This window comes from Geotrypetes seraphini, chromosome 1 (genome assembly GCF_902459505.1).
Source record: "Geotrypetes seraphini chromosome 1, aGeoSer1.1, whole genome shotgun sequence".
In the NCBI taxonomy this organism is placed as follows: Eukaryota; Metazoa; Chordata; class Amphibia; order Gymnophiona; family Dermophiidae; genus Geotrypetes; species Geotrypetes seraphini.
The window spans coordinates 208936783-208954985 of NC_047084.1; the positions used below are offsets into that span (position 1 = coordinate 208936783).

The window sequence follows — 18203 nt, forward strand, 5'->3', positions numbered from 1 at the left end:
CCGAAATCTTTAAATCCAGTATAACACATAAATGTAGATTGAAGGTAAATGGCTTCTATAACCTTTAAAACTTTTACTTGGTTAAGCTGTTTGCTTCTGATGTACATTTATGAGGTTTCATTCTCTGAATAAACTGCTTTTTCCACTTGGCAGTGTGTGCATTTCTTTAGCTTTTTCCACTGTGCTTTTTTTGTATTTGTTTTACAGAGTCCTTTCTTCCTCCTTTTTGGTATTTGTCCCTGGAAATTAGCTGAAAATAATTGTGCTTACCTTCTCTGTGGGTAACGCTGCATGTTATTTTCATCCTAGAAAACTATGCTTTTTGTCATGACCCCCCAGCACCAGAATGCTTAAACAATACAAAAAACACAAACAATGCTATTTACATGGAAAAAAGACATTATACTAACTTCTCCTTTTTTGCTTGAAAATAACCCAATTGAATCTGTCTCATCCATAAAAATTTTAGGAGTTATAATTGATACGAACTTATCTTTTCATGATCACATAAGTCAAACAGTTAAATCCTGTTTTTATAAATTACGTCTGATAAGATCCATTTCATCCTTCTTAGAACCAAAATCTGTTAATATCCTTGTCCACTCTTTGATCATTTCCAAATTAGATTATTGTAATTCTTTATTATACAATATTTCCCAAAAAGAAAAGAAAAGACTCCAAATAATCCAAAATACGGCCATAAAACTTATACATAAAGCAAAAAAATATGACCATGTAACACCCCTTCTTATTAAATCACACTGGCTACCTATTAATCATCGAATAACTTTTAAAATAGCATTTTTAGTCTTTAAGGTTCTACTATATAACACCCCTCAATTTATATCTAGAATGATTATCCCATATCATTCTAATCGAACCCTTCGCTCATCACAACAAGAGTTACTTTTGGTCCCCTCACTCAAAATTGTGGGAACAAGGAGAAACGATATGTTCTCTGTTTTAGCTCCCCAACTCTGGAACACTCTGCCTCTTTTTATTAGAAAGGATAGAGATATTATCTCTTTTAAAAAACTCTTAAAAACTTTTTTATTTAATGATGCTTTTAATGAATAATTTCTTCTCTTTTTTGTTTTTTTTACCCCTACTTTATGTTTTTTTCCTAATATATGTTTTTTTCCTTCACCATTAGAAAAAATATGTAACTTTTCCCCCTTTTTCATGTCTGTTTTTAATGTATTTTTTAACTATTTAACAAATATTTGTTTTGTTGTTTTTAATGTTTTTTACTAATATGATTGAATGTTCTCTTATAATCTGTTTTTAAATGTACATCGCTTAGAATGTTTTAAATAGGCGATTCATCAAAAATAAAGTGAACTTGAACTTGAACTTGAACAATGTGAGCATAACGAGCCACACTGTAGAAAAACATGGGTATTTTTGCCTGTGCCGAGAGCAAAAAATAGTCAAAGCCTCGATTTGTGTGGGTAAAACTCTATTCTACCTGCAGAAAAGCCTTTGATCATTGATTTCAAAATGTCTTATGCAGTCAAACCTCGGTTTGCGAGTAACCCGGTTTGCGAGTGTTTTGCAAGACGAGCAAAACACTCAGCAAACTTTTGACTCACAAACCGAGTGTTGACTCGATTTACGAGCACCCCCCACCCCCGATAACCGGCATCGCTCCCCCCGTTCGCAAAGGCCCCCTCGCTCCAACCGGCACCCCCCCCCGCGAACCGGCCCCCTCGCCCGAACAACTTAAACTTCCCCCCCCCCCCCCGTCTAGCGCAGGCACAGATCGTGTGCCTAGAAGATCTTCTGGCTTCCGGCTTCTGCCTGCCTGCCTTGAACATGCATCTACGCATGTTCAAGGACTTCTAATTCTCCCTCTTGCCGAGAATCTCGGCGAGAGGGAGAATTAGAAGTCCTTGAGCATGCGCAGATGCATGCTCAAGGCAGGCAGGCAGAAGCCAGAAGATCTTCTAGGCACACGATCTATGCCTGCGCTAGATGGGGGGGAGGGGTAAATTTAAGTTGTTCGGGTGGGGGTGCCGGTTGGAGCGAGGGGGCCTTTGCGAGCGGGGGGAGCGATGCCGGTTATCGGGCAGGGTGGGGGGTGGGAACGTATCAAAGTGAGTTTCCATTATTTTCTATGGGGAAACTCGCTTTGATAAACGAGCATTTTGGATTACGAGCTGCTTCTGGAACGGATTATGCTCATAATCCAAGGTACCACTGTATATTATTAATTTGGTTGAAAGCTAATATTGATTTTCCAAGGGAAACACTCTTTACATTACATTACATAGATTCTTATATACTGCAACGACCTCAAGGTTCTGTGCGGTTTACAAGTCAAGAATTACACTTCTCCCTCCGGATTCGCGGGGGATAGGGGCAGAGCCGGACTGCGAATGGTGAAATACTGTGAATATCTTCTGGTCCGGCTCTGACCCCCCCCCCCCGCCTCCCTCCAGCCTTCCCCCCGGCATCCCGGCCTTACCTGGTGGTCTAGCGGGCTTTTGGGGCAGGAGCGATCTTCCTACGCTCCTGCCCCGTGCAGATCGCCAATAGGAAATAGCTGCCGTGAGTTCCCGTAGTCTCGGTGAACATGCATTTTGTGCAGCAGTGGTGATTAAGAATGTACTCAGAGTAGCTGTAAAGACTACAGTACCACTTTACTAAGATAAGTAGTTTTTGTTCCTTTTTTAGGAGCTGTGGCTGTTGTTAGAACTTATGATATATAGTAATGGTGGGTAAGACTGTGAACAAGCAATGATGGTCTCTTTACACAGCTTCTCTGTGATATTTCACTGGGATATAGTTGTGGGTCTGAGCGTTCACTATTAAGCACGTATCATATTTTGTGTTTCATTTTTATATATACAAAGATTTATAGATTGCTGATGGGTAACTAATCAAAGCAGTAATTTTAGTCACCCATATCCCTCTATGCCTCTCGTAAGGAGATGTGCATCTAGTTTGCTTTTAAATCCTAGAACGGTGGATTCCGCAATTACCTCCTCTGGGAGAGCATTCCAGGTGTCCACCACTCGATGCATGAAGCAGAACTTCCTGATATTTGTCCCCCCTTAGCTTCAGTCCATGTCCGTGTCACATTGGACATTGCAAATAATTTTTTTTCCTGCTCTATTTTGTTGATTCCTTTCAGTATTTTGAAAGTCTCGATCATATCCCCTTGCAGTCTCCTTTTCTCAAGGGAGAACAATCCCAGTCTCTTAAGTCGTTCCTCGCATTCCAAGTTCTCCATACCTTTTATTAGCTTCGTTGCTTGTCTCTGCACCCTCTCCAGCAGTTTTATATCCTTCTTTAGGTTGGGAGACCAATGTTGGACACAGTATTCCAAGTGTGGTCTGACCATTGCCCTATAAAGCGGCATTATAACTTTCTCCGATCTACTCGTGATTCCTTTCTTTATCATGCCTAACATTCTATTTGCTTTCTTTGCCACTGCCACGCATTGTGCCGACGGTTTCAGGGTCCTATCTATCAGTACACCCAGGTCATTTTCTTGTTTGCTCTTACCCAGAGTTGCACCTGACATTCTATACGCGTGTTCCTTGTTCTTTCTGCCTAAATGCATTACTTTGCACTTTTCCACATTAAACTTCATCTGCCATTTCTCCGCCCATTTCTCTAACTGACACAAGTCACTCTGGAGTTCCTCGCTATCCTTCTGCGATCTGATTGCCCGGCATAGCTTTCTGTCGTCTGCAAACTTGATGATCTCACTGGATGTTCCTTCTTCTAGGTCATTGATGAAAATATTAAATAAGATGGGCCCAAGTACCGAGCCCTCGGGCATACCGCTAGTCACTTTCTCCCAGTCTGAGAACTTCCCGTTTATGCCCACTATCTGCTTTCTGTTCTGTGTCATATCGTAAGCTCCTAGAATTAGCCCAGATAATGCTCTCAAATTTCCCAAGAAAGCAACTTTTAAAGGGAAATTATTAGGGACATTTAAAAAATACTAAGCTGCCCCAAAAATGGCATAAGTCGGCATTTGAACATTTTTCATGCCAAAATGTCCAAGTGCTAATTTTCAAAGCCGACATTCTGGATGTCTTGCTAGGCTTCTTAGCCACTGTGCATCCAAAGTTCAAGGAGCATTTTGGAGGCATGTTATGGGTGGGCTTTGTGTGGGCTTAGCACTTGGACGTCTTGTGGTTATAATCGAACATTTCCCAAGGTGTCCAGGACAGAACTTAGATGTCCTGAGCTAGAACTGTTTTAAAAGCATCTAAGTGCCAAAAAGATACCCAAAATTGACCAGATGACCACTGCAGGGATTAAATAATGACCACTCTCACATTCACCCAGTGGTCACTGACCCCTCCCACCCCACAAAGATCCAAATGAAACAGTACATGCCTTTCTCTAGAACATCAGTATCTGGTATGGGAAAGCCTAGTACAGCAGCACACATGTATCTTAAATAGCCTGGTGGGTGATCTAGGGAACCATAGAGAGGAGGACCCAGGCCCATAAGCTACTTTGATTACTACATTTAGGGCGGAAAGTGTGAGGCCACCAAAACTTTGCTATACTGCCATATGGATTCATTAGAGGCAGGTCTTTTCAGACAAATCTGATCAATTTCTTTGACTGGGTGATCAGAGAATTAGATAGAGGGTGTGTGCTAGATGTGGTGTATTTAGATTTTAGAACAGCTTTTGACAGTGTTCCACACAGGCATCTAATAAATAATCTGAGTGCCCTCAGTAATGGGCCCCATAGTGATGGGGTATAGTTAGAGGGGTACTATAAAAGATAAAATGTCTTAAGTAAAGGATCACTACAAGTCACGGATCTGGGGGGCCGCCGCGAGTGTGGACTGCTGAGCACGATGGACCTATAGTCTGACTCGGCAGAGGCGATACTTATGTTCTTATGACTGGGTCAGGAACTGGTTGAGTATAAGGTGACAGAAGGTAATGGTCAATGGAGACTGCTCTGAGGAAAGGGATGTTACCAGTGATGTGCCTCAAGATTTGCATATAATGAAGGTGACAGGCATGTAAATCTGCCCCTTGCATATTCATTATGGCTATCGCAAAAACCCAATTGGCTGGTGCTCCTCCAGGCAGGGTTGGGAACCACTGCCATAGTCCCTCTGCATTGTATTCAGCATCTCTCTCTTTCCTAAGGTGACCATACACCCCATTTTGAATGGGACTGTCCCATTTTTAGATACCCTGTCCCATTGTCCCCATGCACAGCTTCGGGACTCCGAAATGTCCTATTTTCAGGGACAGCGTCCTGAAGCTGTGCGTGGGGACAATGGGACAGGTGATCGCTTCCCCTCCCTCCAGCGCTGAGCCTGCCCCCTCCCCGGATTGGCCCCTGCTGCTGCTGCCTACTGCCGCATCAAACATACTCCGCCTGGTCCGCTGCCATTGCCGATTGCCACCAGCCGCAACTACAGAGAAGGAAGGTCCAGGCGCCAGCCCACAAACCTTCTTCCCGATGGCAATTCTGATTTCGGAGAGGAAGTTCTGGGCCAGCCAATCGCTGCCTGGCTGGGCCGGAACTTCCAATCCGAAGTCAGAATTGATTTTGGGAAGAAGATTTGTGAGCTGACGCCTGGACCTTCTTTTGCTTTAGTTGCAGCAGGCGGCAGCAGCGGCAGACTGGGAGTGGGGGTGTTTGAAATGGCAGTAAGCAGCAGCAGTGGGGGCCGGTACGGGGGGGAGGACAGGCTTTAGTGCTGAAGGGAGGGAAGGAGGCAGGCAGGCAGGCTGGGAGGGAGGGAGGTAGGCTGGCTAGCTTCGGGGGAAGCGTGGGAAAAAGGCTGGAAGCCAGTGAGGGGGATATAGGAAGGAGCATTGGGGGCACTAAGGACATCGGAAGGAGACACTGGGGGCACTAAGGACATAGGAAGGAGGCACTGGGGGTACTAAGGGCATGGGAAGGGGAACTAAGGACAAGGGAAGGGGCACTGGGGGCACTAAGGACATAGGAAGGAGGCACTGGGGGCACTAAGGACATGGGAAGGAGACACTGGGGGCACTAAGGACATAGGAAGGAGGCACTGGAGGCAGTAAGGACATAGGAAGGAAGGAGGGAGGGAATAGAAAGGACAACTGTTGGGCCTGAGTGCAGAAAGAAATGAAAGAAAGGATGAAAAGTCAGAAGGACACACAACCAGACATTCATGAAATCACCAGACAGCAAAGGTAGGAAAAATGATTTTATTTTCAATTTAGTGATCAAAATGTGTCAGTTTTGAGAATTTATATCTGCTGTCTATATTTTGCACTATATTTGTCTATTTTTCTATACTTACTGAGGTGACATTGCATATTTTAAAGTCTGCCTTGACATCTTTGAAACCCCCCCAAATATAAATGATAATTAACATTTTCTCTGAATTATAGTGTGCTTTGTGTTTTTTAAATTTTATTCATTAATAAGATATTATGTGTACATGAAAAATGAATGGAAGAAATTGGGGGCAGGATTGGGGGCATGGATAGGGCAGGATTGGTGGCAGGACTGACAATTAATAGATGTCCTGTTTTGATGAAAAAAATAAATGGTCACATTACTCATTCCCTACCTCTTAAACCTCCCCTGTCCAGTATTTTTCTCCTTCCCTACCTCCTTTTCCCCCTCATGGTCTCCAGCATCTCTCTCCTTTCCTCCTGCCCATCCCCATAGTCTCTATCTCTCTCCCCCCAACCCTTCAATATCTCCCCCTTGTCTCCAGCATCCCTCTTTTTCCTTTTACCTCCCCGTCCCCCACAAGGTGTTTATTATCATGCCTCCCTCTCATAGATTGGTGATGCTACAATCAGGACAACAGTGCAGGCATCACAGTCAGCTGGTGTAAGATCTTGAGTGTCCAAGCATGCTCAAGATCTTTTGGCTCTGCCCCTGCCCCAAAATGTTTTTTAAAGGCAGAAGCTGGTAGGCCTTGAGAATGTGTGGACACTCAAGGTCCTGTGCAGGCAGGATGTGATGCCTCTGCTATTGTGCTGATTGTAGCATCGCCGCCCCAGGGTAAGGTGCTAAGACAATAAACATCTTGCGAGGAAGGGTAGGAAGGAAAATTTGGGGGGATGCCATGGCACCTGTGGCTCCTCCCATTCTAATATCTATACAACAGTACATATTTGATTCAACAAAGTTTGGAGAACTGTATATCAAAACCAATGGATCTAGACTTCTACAACTGTTTGTGTGTACCGTACTTTCATCTAGGAAACTCATTCTACATGCATACTTAGCCTAGGTATGAGAAAAGATGAACACATGGTAGCACCTGTAACAGATTTCTTCAGCTGCTCTCTGCGTTCTAGCCATGACACAACCGTTTCAATTTTTTTTTCCTCTGGAGTCGCTGGTTTTTGCGGTGTACTAGCCGTGCAAGTCATATTGCTGCTTCTGTCATCAGAATGATTGTCAACCCCAACCTAGGATCAAGGAATTGGGAAAGAATTAGTTACAGATGGCTCATTATAACATTTCTAGCTTTTCATTTCATTTTGTAATACTCTAAACAAGTATTTATTCAATAATATACAGAGAATGAATTTTTCATGTATGCATTCCCCTGGGTCCTTAAAATCCACCCATCTGTACGCCACAATAGCCCTTATATCTGCAAGTGCAATCTTTATGTAGGTACAGCAGGTTTTGGAGGGCTCACTATTCAATATAAGCAGGTTATATAGTGACATGTGTACCTGGGACTTTTTAATGTGTCGTTCACTGCAGCACCTCTTAAAGTGCCCCTCTGCTGAGCTGTGTCTGTGTGGCCATTTGAAGCTGTAATACAGGCTGGAATGTACTGTTTCTTTCAAATCTATGGGTGGTGGGAGGGGGTTGGTGACCACTGGGGAAGTAAGGGGGGGGTCATGCCTTAATCCCTCCAGTGGTCATCTAGTCAGTTTGGACACCTTTTTTTGTCCTTTATTTGTTTTTAAAGCAGGTCTAGCCCCCAAATGTCTAAATCAGTGTTTCTCAACTCGGTCCTGGAGTACCCCCCTGCCAGTCAGTTTTCAAGATATCCACAATGAATATGCATGAAATAAATTTGCATATAATGGAGGCAGTGGATGCAAATCAAGTTTATGCAAATTCAGTGTGGATATCCTGAAAACTAGACTGGCAAGGGGGTACTCCAGGACCGAGTCGAGAAACACTGATTTAGACATTTGGGGGCTAGACCTGTTTTAAAAAGAAATAAAGGACAAAAAAGGTGTCCAAACTGACCAGATGACCACTGAAGGGATTAAGGCATGACCCGCCTTACTCCCCCAGTGGTCACCAACCCCCTCCCACCACCCATAGAAACACTGGTCTAAATGGTGCCCTGGACGTTTTGCTAAAAGTTTGATTATCCCTGCAGAATGTCCAAGTCCAAAACACACCTCTAACATGCCCCCTTAAAATTTAGATGCACTGGAGACAAAACAACCAGAAAGATGTCCAGAAAGTCAGTATCAAAAATGGCCATGGATCTTTTGACTAGAAAGTTCTCCAAGTGCCAGTTTATGCTGTCTTTTAGCCAACTGTCTTTTTTGAAAATGAGCCCCATAAGGTGCAACCCAAATTTTAAAAATGTCAAAAATGTATTATCTGTCTTTATTTTGTATTCTATGTCTCTCTCTTATCTGAAAGATCATGGAATCCAAGCCGTCAGCTACTTTGTTCCTTCCAGGTACGCTATCATAGGCAACTAATTTACAATACCCCTGTATATATTGTGTTCGTTTATAAAGCCCCAGCCTGAAATAAACATCTGTTATAATACATAGCTTTCTTTTCTGCTATGAATATCTTTCATTCTGCTAATTTCAGGTTAGCTCTTCCCACTCAGCCAGATACTCCACCCATATCATATTCTTTACTGTTGGCGCTTATTGGGCTTATCCTATATAATAAAAGGCTAACTCGCGCATGCGCAGTCCTATTTTCGTGTTCCGTGCGCTGTAGGTCTGTGGCCGAAGGAGTGCGCATGCGCGCGAATACGTCACCACCCGATCGCCTCCACAAGCCGGACCGCAGCCAGACGACGTTCTCCGTTTCTCCTGTCGCCGATCTCCGTTTCTCCTTTGCCGCCCACCCCCTTCTCTTCCCGCGGGTCCGAATGGCGATTCAAGCAGCGTGTACATCAGTCTCCACACGCTGCTTCGGGCCCTTCTACTGCCCTGATTTGCTCTGCCGCGTCTCTGATGATGTCATCAGGGACGTGCCAGAGTAAATCAGGGCAGAAGGGCCCGAAGCAGCGTGTGGAGACTGATAAAAGCGCTGCTGGAATCACCACCTTTGTAGTCCGGCCCGCGGGAAGGGGAAGGGGAAGGGACAGGGGCGGGTAGAGGAAACGCTAATGCTGCTGCACAGGGAACTGGTGGGGGGGGGGAGGGAAATGGAGGGGAAGGGAATGCTGCTTTGGACGGACAGACAGACAGAGAGAGGAAGGGAAACACAAAGAAAATAAGAAATACACAGGGGCAGGTGCTCAGGGAACTGATGTGGGGGGAGGGAAATGGAGGGGGATGGAATGCTGCTTTGGACAGACAGAGAGAGGAAGGGAAACACAAAGAAAATAAGAAAGACACAGGGGCAGGTGCACAGGGAACTGGTGTGGGGGGAGGGGGATGGAATGCTGCTTTGGACAGACAGACAGAGGGAGGAAGGGAGACAGAAAGGAAAGAAGAAAGACACAGGGTCAGGGAGATACACAGAAAGACAGACAGGCAAAGGGGGCCAGGGACAGAGACAGACAGAAAGGACAGCGGGAGCCGCGTCAGGAGGGGTGCGGGATGCGGCAGTGGGAACTTTTCCAATGGGTGCAACTGGGCAGCTGTCGGGAACCTCTGATCAGGGGCAGAGCAAGGTAAGAGTATCATAGGGATAAGAAGGAGGAGGGAGGATAAAAAAGGAAGGGATGCCTACTGCTGGACAGGGGGAGAAGGAAAGAGATGCTGATGGACAGGGGAGGTGAAGAAAAAAGAACGGAGGACTAATGTTGGACAGGGGGAGAAGGAAAGAGGTGCTGCTGGACAGGGGGGAGGTAAAACAAAGGGAGAAGGGCTGCTGCTGCATAAGGAGAGCAGTGAAGGGGTGGTGGTGGACACAGTGGAGGTAAAAGGAAGGGAAAATGGACAGGGGGAGCAGGCAAGGGGTGGTGATGGACAGCCAAGGAAAAAGAAAGGCAGAAAGAAAGAAAGCGGCTAAGGAGAGAGAGAGAAAAAAAGACAGACACACACACATATGTTCTAGCACCCGTTAATCTAACGGGCTTAAAGACTAGTTCTATTATAATCCTGCCAGTGAGAGAGAAGGTTGGATTGATTGGAGAGGAGGAGACAGAAAGGAACTGGCTGGGATGGAGAGGCTGAGACATTTTTCTCGCCAGAATATCCAAGTGACGATTTTTGAAACTAGAAATTTGGACATCTTGCAAGTCGTTCATTCTCCAAAAAGACCAAGTCTAAAAGGGGCATATAAGAGGCTTGTTATGGGTATGTTTTGGGCAGGCTTTGGGGCAGGTTGGACATACATAAGAATAACTTTACTGGGTCAGACCAATGGTCCATCAAGCTCAGTAGCCCGTTCTCACGGTGGCCAATCCAGGTCCCTAGTACCTGGTCAAAACCAAAGGAGTAGCAACATTCCATGCTACTGATCCAGGGCAAGCAGTGGCTTCCCCCATGTCTTTCTCAATAAAAGACTATGGACTTTTCCTCCAGGAAATTGTCCGAACCTTTCTTAAAACCAGCTATGCTATTCACTCCAGAGCTTAACTATTCTTTGAGTGAAAAAATATTTCCTCCTTTTAGTTTTAAAAGTATTTCCCTGTAACTTCATCGAGTGTCCCCTAGTCTTTGTAATTTTTGACAGAGTGAAAAATCGATCCACTTCTACCCGTTCTACTCCACTCAGGATTTTGTATACTTCAATTATATCCCCCTCAGCTGACTATTTTTCAAACTGAAGAGCACTAAGCTTTTTAGTCTTTCCTCATACGAGAGGAGTTCCATCCTCTTGATCATCTTGGTTGCTCTTCTTTGAACCTTTTCTAATGCCACTATATCTTTCTTGAGATAAGGAGACCAGAACTGAGCGCAATACTCTGGGTGAGGTTGCACCATGGAGCAATAAAGTGGCATTATAACATTCTTAATCTTGTTAACCATCACTTTTAAATATTTCCTAGCATCCTGTTTGCTTTTTTGGCCACCGCCACATATTGGGCGGAAGGTTTCATCGTATTGTCCACGATGACACCCAGATCTTTTTCATGAGCGCTAACCCAGTTTGGGATATTTTTCAGTGATAGTTTTACAGTACATCCTAGATGGAACTTAGATGTTTTTACCTAGAAGTAGTATCTAAGTGCCAAAAAGGGACCCAAACTGACCAGATAACCACTGGATACATGAAAGTATGACCTCCCCCCTACACTCCCTCATTGGTCACTAACCTCCTCCTACCCCCAAAAGTCTAAACCAAAGAGTCCAAAATTGGAATGAAAGAGTATCTGGTATGGGAAAGCCTAGTAGAGCATCACACAGGTGTCTTAAGTAGCCTAGTGGGTGGGCTAGTGAACCATAGAGAGGAGGAGCCAGACCTATAAGCCTCTCTAACCAGTACATTTCTGGTGTAAAGTATGAGCCCATCAAAACCCTACTCTACTGCCATATAGGTGCCACCTGCAGTCATAAGGGCTATTAGGGTAGTAGACAGGTGGATCTAGTTAGTTTAGGGAGAGTTTTGGAGGGCTCAGCATAAATTATAAGTTCATAGCAATGCCCTCTAAGGTGCCCCACTGCTCTATTGGCATGTCTATGTGGAAAGTCCATTAGATAGAATACTGCCCCCTCTTACATATAAATGGTGCTGATTTGGATGTTTCTAACTTGGATGTTTTGTGGTCACAAATAGAAACATAGAAACATGCTGGCAGATAAAGGCCAAATGGCCCATCCAGTCTGCCCATCCGCAGTAACCATTATCTCTTCCTCTCTCTTAAGAGATCCCATAGAAACATAGAAACATAGAAACATGACGGCAGAAAAGGGCTATAGCCCATCAAGTCTGCCCACTCTACTGACCCACCCCATTAAGTCTGAGTACTAATGACCTAGTTCCTTAACTCGACTCTCGTAAGGATCCTACTAGGGCATCCCATTTATTCTTAAAGTCAATAACGCTGGTGGCCTTGATCACCTGCTCTGGAAGCTTGTTCCAGTGATCTACAACCCTTTCTGTGAAGAAATACTTCCTTATGTCACTATTGAATTTCCCTCCTCTGAGTTTGAACGGATGCCCCCTTGTGACCGAGGGTCCCTTGAGAAAGAAGATGTCTTCTTCCACTTCGACACGTCCCATGATGTATTTAAATGTCTCAATCATGTCCCCCCTCTCCCTGCGCTCCTCTAGAGTGTAGAGCTGCAATTTGTTTAGTCTTTCTTCGTACGAGAGACCCTTGAGCCCCGAGATCATCCTAGTGGCCATCCGCTGAACCGACTCAACTCTAAGCACGTCTTTACGGTAATGTGGCCTCCAGAATTGTACACAGTACTCCAGATGAGGTCTCACCATGGTTCTGTACAGTGGCATTATGACTTCAGATTTGCGGCTAACGAAGCTTCTGTTGATACATCCCATAAGTTGCCTTGCTTTGGATGAGGCCTTCTCTACTTGTTTGGCGGCCTTCATGTCTGCACTGATGATTACTCCCAAGTCCCTTTCTTCTGAAGTCCTAGCTAGTGTTTCTCCATTTAAGGTGTAAGGTTTGCATGGATTTCTGCTACCGAGATGCATAACCTTACATTTCTTAGCGTTGAAGCCCAGCTGCCATGTCGAGGACCAGTTTTCCAACGTAAGCAGATCCTGCGTCATACTATCCTGCAGATTGCTTTCACTTACTATATTACATAGTTTGGCGTCATCAGCGAATAGAGTTACTTTACCCTGAAGCCCTTGGGTCAAGTCCCTTATGAATATGTTAAAAAGGAGTGGACCCAGGACCGAGCCCTGTGGCACTCCGCTGGTCACCTCCGATGTCTCAGAGAGGGTGCCGTTGACCACCACCCTCTGACGTCTTCCACTTAGCCAATCATTGACCCATGCAATTAGTGTCTCACCTAACCCCATCGATTTCATCTTGTTTAATAGTCTACAGTGTGGGACGCTGTCGAAAGCCTTACTGAAATCCAAGTACACTATGTCTAGAGACTCTCCCGAGTCTAGCTTTCCTGTTACCCAATCAAAGAAGCTGATAAGATTGGATTGGCATGACCTACCCTTAGTGAATCCATGTTGACTAGGATCCCTTAGATTCCCCTCATCCAAAATCGTATCTAATTTGCATTTAAGTAATGTTTCCATGAGTTTACACACTATTGATGTGAGACTCACTGGTCTGTAATTCGCAGCCTCCGCTCTGCAACCCTTTTTGTGCAGAGGAACGACGTTAGCTGTCTTCCAGTCCAGGGGGACTCTTCCCATACTTAGGGAGAGATTGAAGAGCATGGTTAACGGTTCCGCCAGGACATCGCACAGCTCCCTGAGCACTCGTGGGTGCAATTCGTCTGGTCCCATGGCTTTGCTCACCTTGAGTCTTGACAGTTCGCTGTAAACATCAGCTGGTGAGAACCCAAAATTCTGAAATGGGTCTTCCTTGCTTGGCTTTGCTTCCAGCTGTGGCCCGTGTCCAGGTGCCTCGCAGGTAAAGACTGAGCAGAAGTAATCGTTCAGTAGTTTGGCTTTTTCGGAATCTGTTTCCACATAATTCCCGTCTGCTGTTCTGAGGCGTACTATCCCGTTTGTGTTCTTCTGCCTGTCACTAATATACCTGAAGAAGGATTTGTCCCCTTTCTTAATGTTCTTTGCTAGAGTTTCTTCCACTCGAAGTTTGGCCTCCCTGACTGCTGTTTTGACCGCTGCAGACCTTGTCTTGTATTCAATGTTAGCTTCTTTCTCCCCGGTGCGTTTGTATGAAAGAAATGCTCTTTTCTTGTCCTTGACTAGGTGTGAGACCTCATCAGTGAACCAACGGGGTTTCCTCTTTCTTTGTTGTTTGTTTACCGATTTTATGTAGCGGTTAGTTGCTTCGTGTAGTGTCTTTTTCAGTGTTGACCACATAGCTTCCACATCATCCGTTATTTCTTGAGCCTGTAGCGTCTGATGGACGAAATCACCCATGCTTGCGAAGTCAGTGCCCCGGAAATTGAGTACCTTTGTTTTTGTTTGTGATCTAGGAAAGCCCTTTCTAAGGTTAAACCATACCATGTTATGGTCACTGGTTGCCAGCGTTTCTCCCACCGAGACTTCCGTGACGCTTTCCCCGTTCGTAAGTACCATGTGCCTATCCCATGCTTTCTTGAATTCAGACACAGCCTCTGTCTCCACCACCTCTTCTGGGAGACTGTTCCATGCATCTATCACCCTTTCTGTAAAAAAGTATTTTCTTAGATTACTTAAATCACCTCTTAACTTCATCCTAAGCCCTCTCATTCCATAGCTTCCTTTCAAATGAAAGAGACTCGATTTATGTGCATTTACATCACGTAGGTATTTAAACATCTCTATCATATCTCCCCTCTCCTACCTTTCCTCCAGATTGAGTTCTTTAAGTCTGTACCCATACGCCTTATGACAAAGACCATGCACCATTGTGGATATCCTGAAAACCTGACCTGCCTGTGGCTCTCGAGGACCGATATTGCCTACCCCTGCTCTGGATCGACTCCATCCTTTTTATATCCGTTTGAAGGTGCAGCCTACAGAAATGTACACAATATTCTACATGAGATCTCATCAAAATCTTATATAGGGGAATCAATACCTCCTTTTTCCTACTGGCCATACCTCTCCCTATGTACTCTAGCATTCTTCTAGCTTTCACCGTCACCTTTTCAACCTGTTTGGCCACCTTAAGATCATCATATACAATCACATCCAAGTCCTGCTCTTCTGTCGTGCAGATAAGTTCTTCACCCCCTAAACTGTACCATTTCTTTGGGTTTTTGCAGCTCAAATGCATGACCTTGCATTTCTTAGCATTAAATTTTAGCTGCCAAATTTCAGACCATTCTTCAAGCTTCAGTAGGACTTTCTTCATGTTATTCACACTATCTTGGGTGTCTACTCTATTGCAGATTTTTGTATCGTCCGCAAAGAGTCAAATCTTACCCGACAGCCCTTCAGTAATATCGTTTATAAAAATGTTAAAAAGAACAAGCTCAAGAACAGAACCTTGAGACACACCACTGGTAATATCCTTTTCCTCAGAGCGATCTCCATTGATCACTACCCTCTGTTGCCTTCCATTCAACCAGTTCTTGACCCAGCCCATCACTTTGGGATCCATTCCGAGGGCACTCAGTTTATTTATTAGATGCCTGTGTGGAACACTGTCAAAGGCTTTAACTTTAGACATCCTGGCAGTCTAGATGTTTTGGCAGCCAAGACAGCCAAATAGGCAATTTATGTTTAAAACAGTTTTATTAGGTTTTACATGTACATAGAGACAAGATCAGCCAGATCATCAAGCAGTTTACCTAAACATCATAACTGTACCCAATAAGTCCCATCACCAACCCCCAACCCCTGCCAACCCCCTTCAAATTCCCCCCCCCACCTTCCCACCCACCCACCCCCCGTGGGAACAGCCTCTAACAGTTAGGTCAATTCAACAATCTACTGCGTACAACCGGTGTTAGTGTAGAACAGAATGGTATCCAACAGCGTAGGTACAAAACACCAGCCTTAGAGTTCATGTCTGTAACGGATAATCGCTCATAACCTGCTAATTGGATCATTTGCGTGCGCCAGTGGGAAACTGTTGGGGTATGTGGTGACAACCAGCATTGAAGTATAGTTTTAAGTCCCACAAAAATAGCCTTTCTGGCAAACATCGCTGCACCCGGTCGAATGGGCCTCATAGTAAGTTTTAACGTGAATAAATACGTATTGGTAGGTATCCAAGTGCATTTCCAGATAGATTGTACATGTAGGCAGATACGTTTCCAGTATGCCTGAATGCCCGGACAGTGCCAGAACATATGACCCAAAGAGGCTTTCGGGGCCATACACTTCAAACAACAATCAGTAGGACTGATACGTGCCCGAAATGCCCGAGCAGGAGCAAAGTATGCCCGGACTAGAAACTTGTAGTATCGTTCCCTTTCTGCTACCGACAGCTGAAGTTTCATGCCCATTGAAAAGCTCCGTTTTAGTATGTCCACTGAAATAGTAATCTGTAAATCTTGTGTCCATTGCGATGCCAATAAAGCATAGTCCAATTCTCCAGCCAATTCTTGTAAGAATCTATGGTGTGTTCGCAGTGGTACAGGTTCTTGTGCCGTTAGGCAGATGGCTTCCGATAGGTGTTCTCGGATAGAGTCAGATAAGGCTGTTTCCGATAAGGTAGTGACATAATGATGGAGCTGCCTGTATTGGAACCAATCCGCCGGTGTTAGTACTGATGAATCACATAACATTTGAAAAGATTGTAATTGTCCATTAGATTGCAGTACATGGAATAAATAAAATAGCCCCCTCCCTCTCCACCAGGTCTGGGCGCCCATATCCATACCTGGAAGAAAATCTCCATTACCAGCCACCGGTAGATATGGAGTCACATTAGGTCGAACGGTTAATCGCCGGCAGAGATTCCTCCAAAGTCTACGCAGGGGTAGGAGAAACACATCCCCATAATTGGCTTCCCGTTTAGGAAGGCATTTAACATGTAACATATAACTAAAATGATAGGGGGCATGTGCCAAACACTCCACCCTCGTGGCTGAGAAATGAGATGTCCCACAAAACCAGTCATTCAAGTGCCGCAGTAAACAAGCCTCATTAAACCTCCCCAAGTGCAAGAGACCCAGACCCCCTTGAGAGATAGGCAAAGTTAAATTGCCTAAGGGGATTCGGGATCTCCTGCCTCGCCATAAAAAGTGAGATAATGCACGATGATGAAGCCGGATATGTTTGTGTAGCAAATAAATGGGCAAAGTTTGTAGAACATACAGCCACTGTGGGATCATCATCATATTGTATAACGCAATCCTGCCCATTAGTGTCAGTGGGTAGGATCTCCATGCCTGCAACCGTTGTGTAGTTTGGGTAAGCAGTGGGCGAACATTAAGTGTATAGAGTGTTGCCAGATCTCTCGGTATACGAATTCCCAAATATCGAATAGATGTTGGGGCCCATACTAAAGGGAAGGGGTCGGACCATGATTCACACAGTGAGAGTTGTAATGGAAGCACTAGAGATTTCTGTTTGTTTAATGTCAGGCCGGAATATATGTGGAATTCATCCAATATCTCCAAGGCACGCTTCAAGGAACTGTGTGGCTGAGCGAGTGTAAGTAAGATGTCATCGGCAAATGCCAGTACTCTTATCTGAGAGGAGCCCTCCCTCAGCCCAACCAGAATATCATCCTTTAATAAAGTTCGTAGTAGAGGGTCTAGATAAAGTATGAATAGCAGCGGGGATAGTGGACATCCCTGACGTGTGCCCCTACCAATATTGAATGGCTGTGTCAAAAAACCATTGACCAAGAGGGACGCTGTTGGTGACGCATATAACACCCGCAAGGAAGACTCAAACCAACCCCCTATTCCCATGTATTCCAGTACCTTAAATAGGTATGTCCAATCAACCTGGTCAAAGGCCTTTGCAGCGTCCAGACTGACCAATATACCCGGGTTGGACGCTTGTTGAGCTCTAGACATTGCTAGCAACACCCTCCTAACATTCACCACCGAATGGCGGCCTTGGACAAACCCCGTCTGAGCCTGGGAAATCACTAATGGCAGGAGTGGAGACAATCGATTTGCCAATAGGCGGGCCAGTATTTTTATATCGACATTTAGGAGGGATATCGGACGATAGGAGTCTACTTCGTCTGTAGGTTTGCCTGGTTTCGGTATTAATGTTATGGTGGCCGCATTGGCATGCAAAGGAAAGCGGCCCTTCTCCAGCGCCACCACAAAATATCCCAGGAGAGGTTCACACACCTGCAGAGACATTGTTTTATAAAATTCTGTGGAAAACCCATCTGGTCCCGGGGCAGTGTATGATTTTAATTGTGTGATTGCTCTTTGTATCTCTGTGCCCTGGATGGGTCTGTTTAAGGTTGATCTCTGCAGGTCAGTGAATTTAGGCATACCCGCGTCTTCCAAATAGTCAAGAACATCGGGGCCCATTGATGTAGTATGACTAGCATAGAAGTTCGAAAAGTGTGTGTA

The 18203-nt window shown here is 44.9% G+C and overlaps 1 protein-coding gene across 9 annotated transcripts in view; it reads right to left on the reverse strand.

Annotated features, from left to right (window-relative positions):
* Window positions 1-18203, reverse strand: part of CRACD (capping protein inhibiting regulator of actin dynamics) — a 287080-nt gene that overhangs the window by 21111 nt on the left and 247766 nt on the right. For all 9 annotated transcript variants that reach the window (XR_004539459.1, XM_033944683.1, XM_033944615.1 and 6 more), the window contains one exon: window positions 7250-7400. Coding sequence is in view for 8 of the 9 variants with exons in the window: in XM_033944683.1 (XP_033800574.1) it covers window positions 7250-7400 (151 nt within the window). In the remaining variant the exon portion in view is untranslated. The remainder of the gene's footprint in view (window positions 1-7249; window positions 7401-18203) is intronic.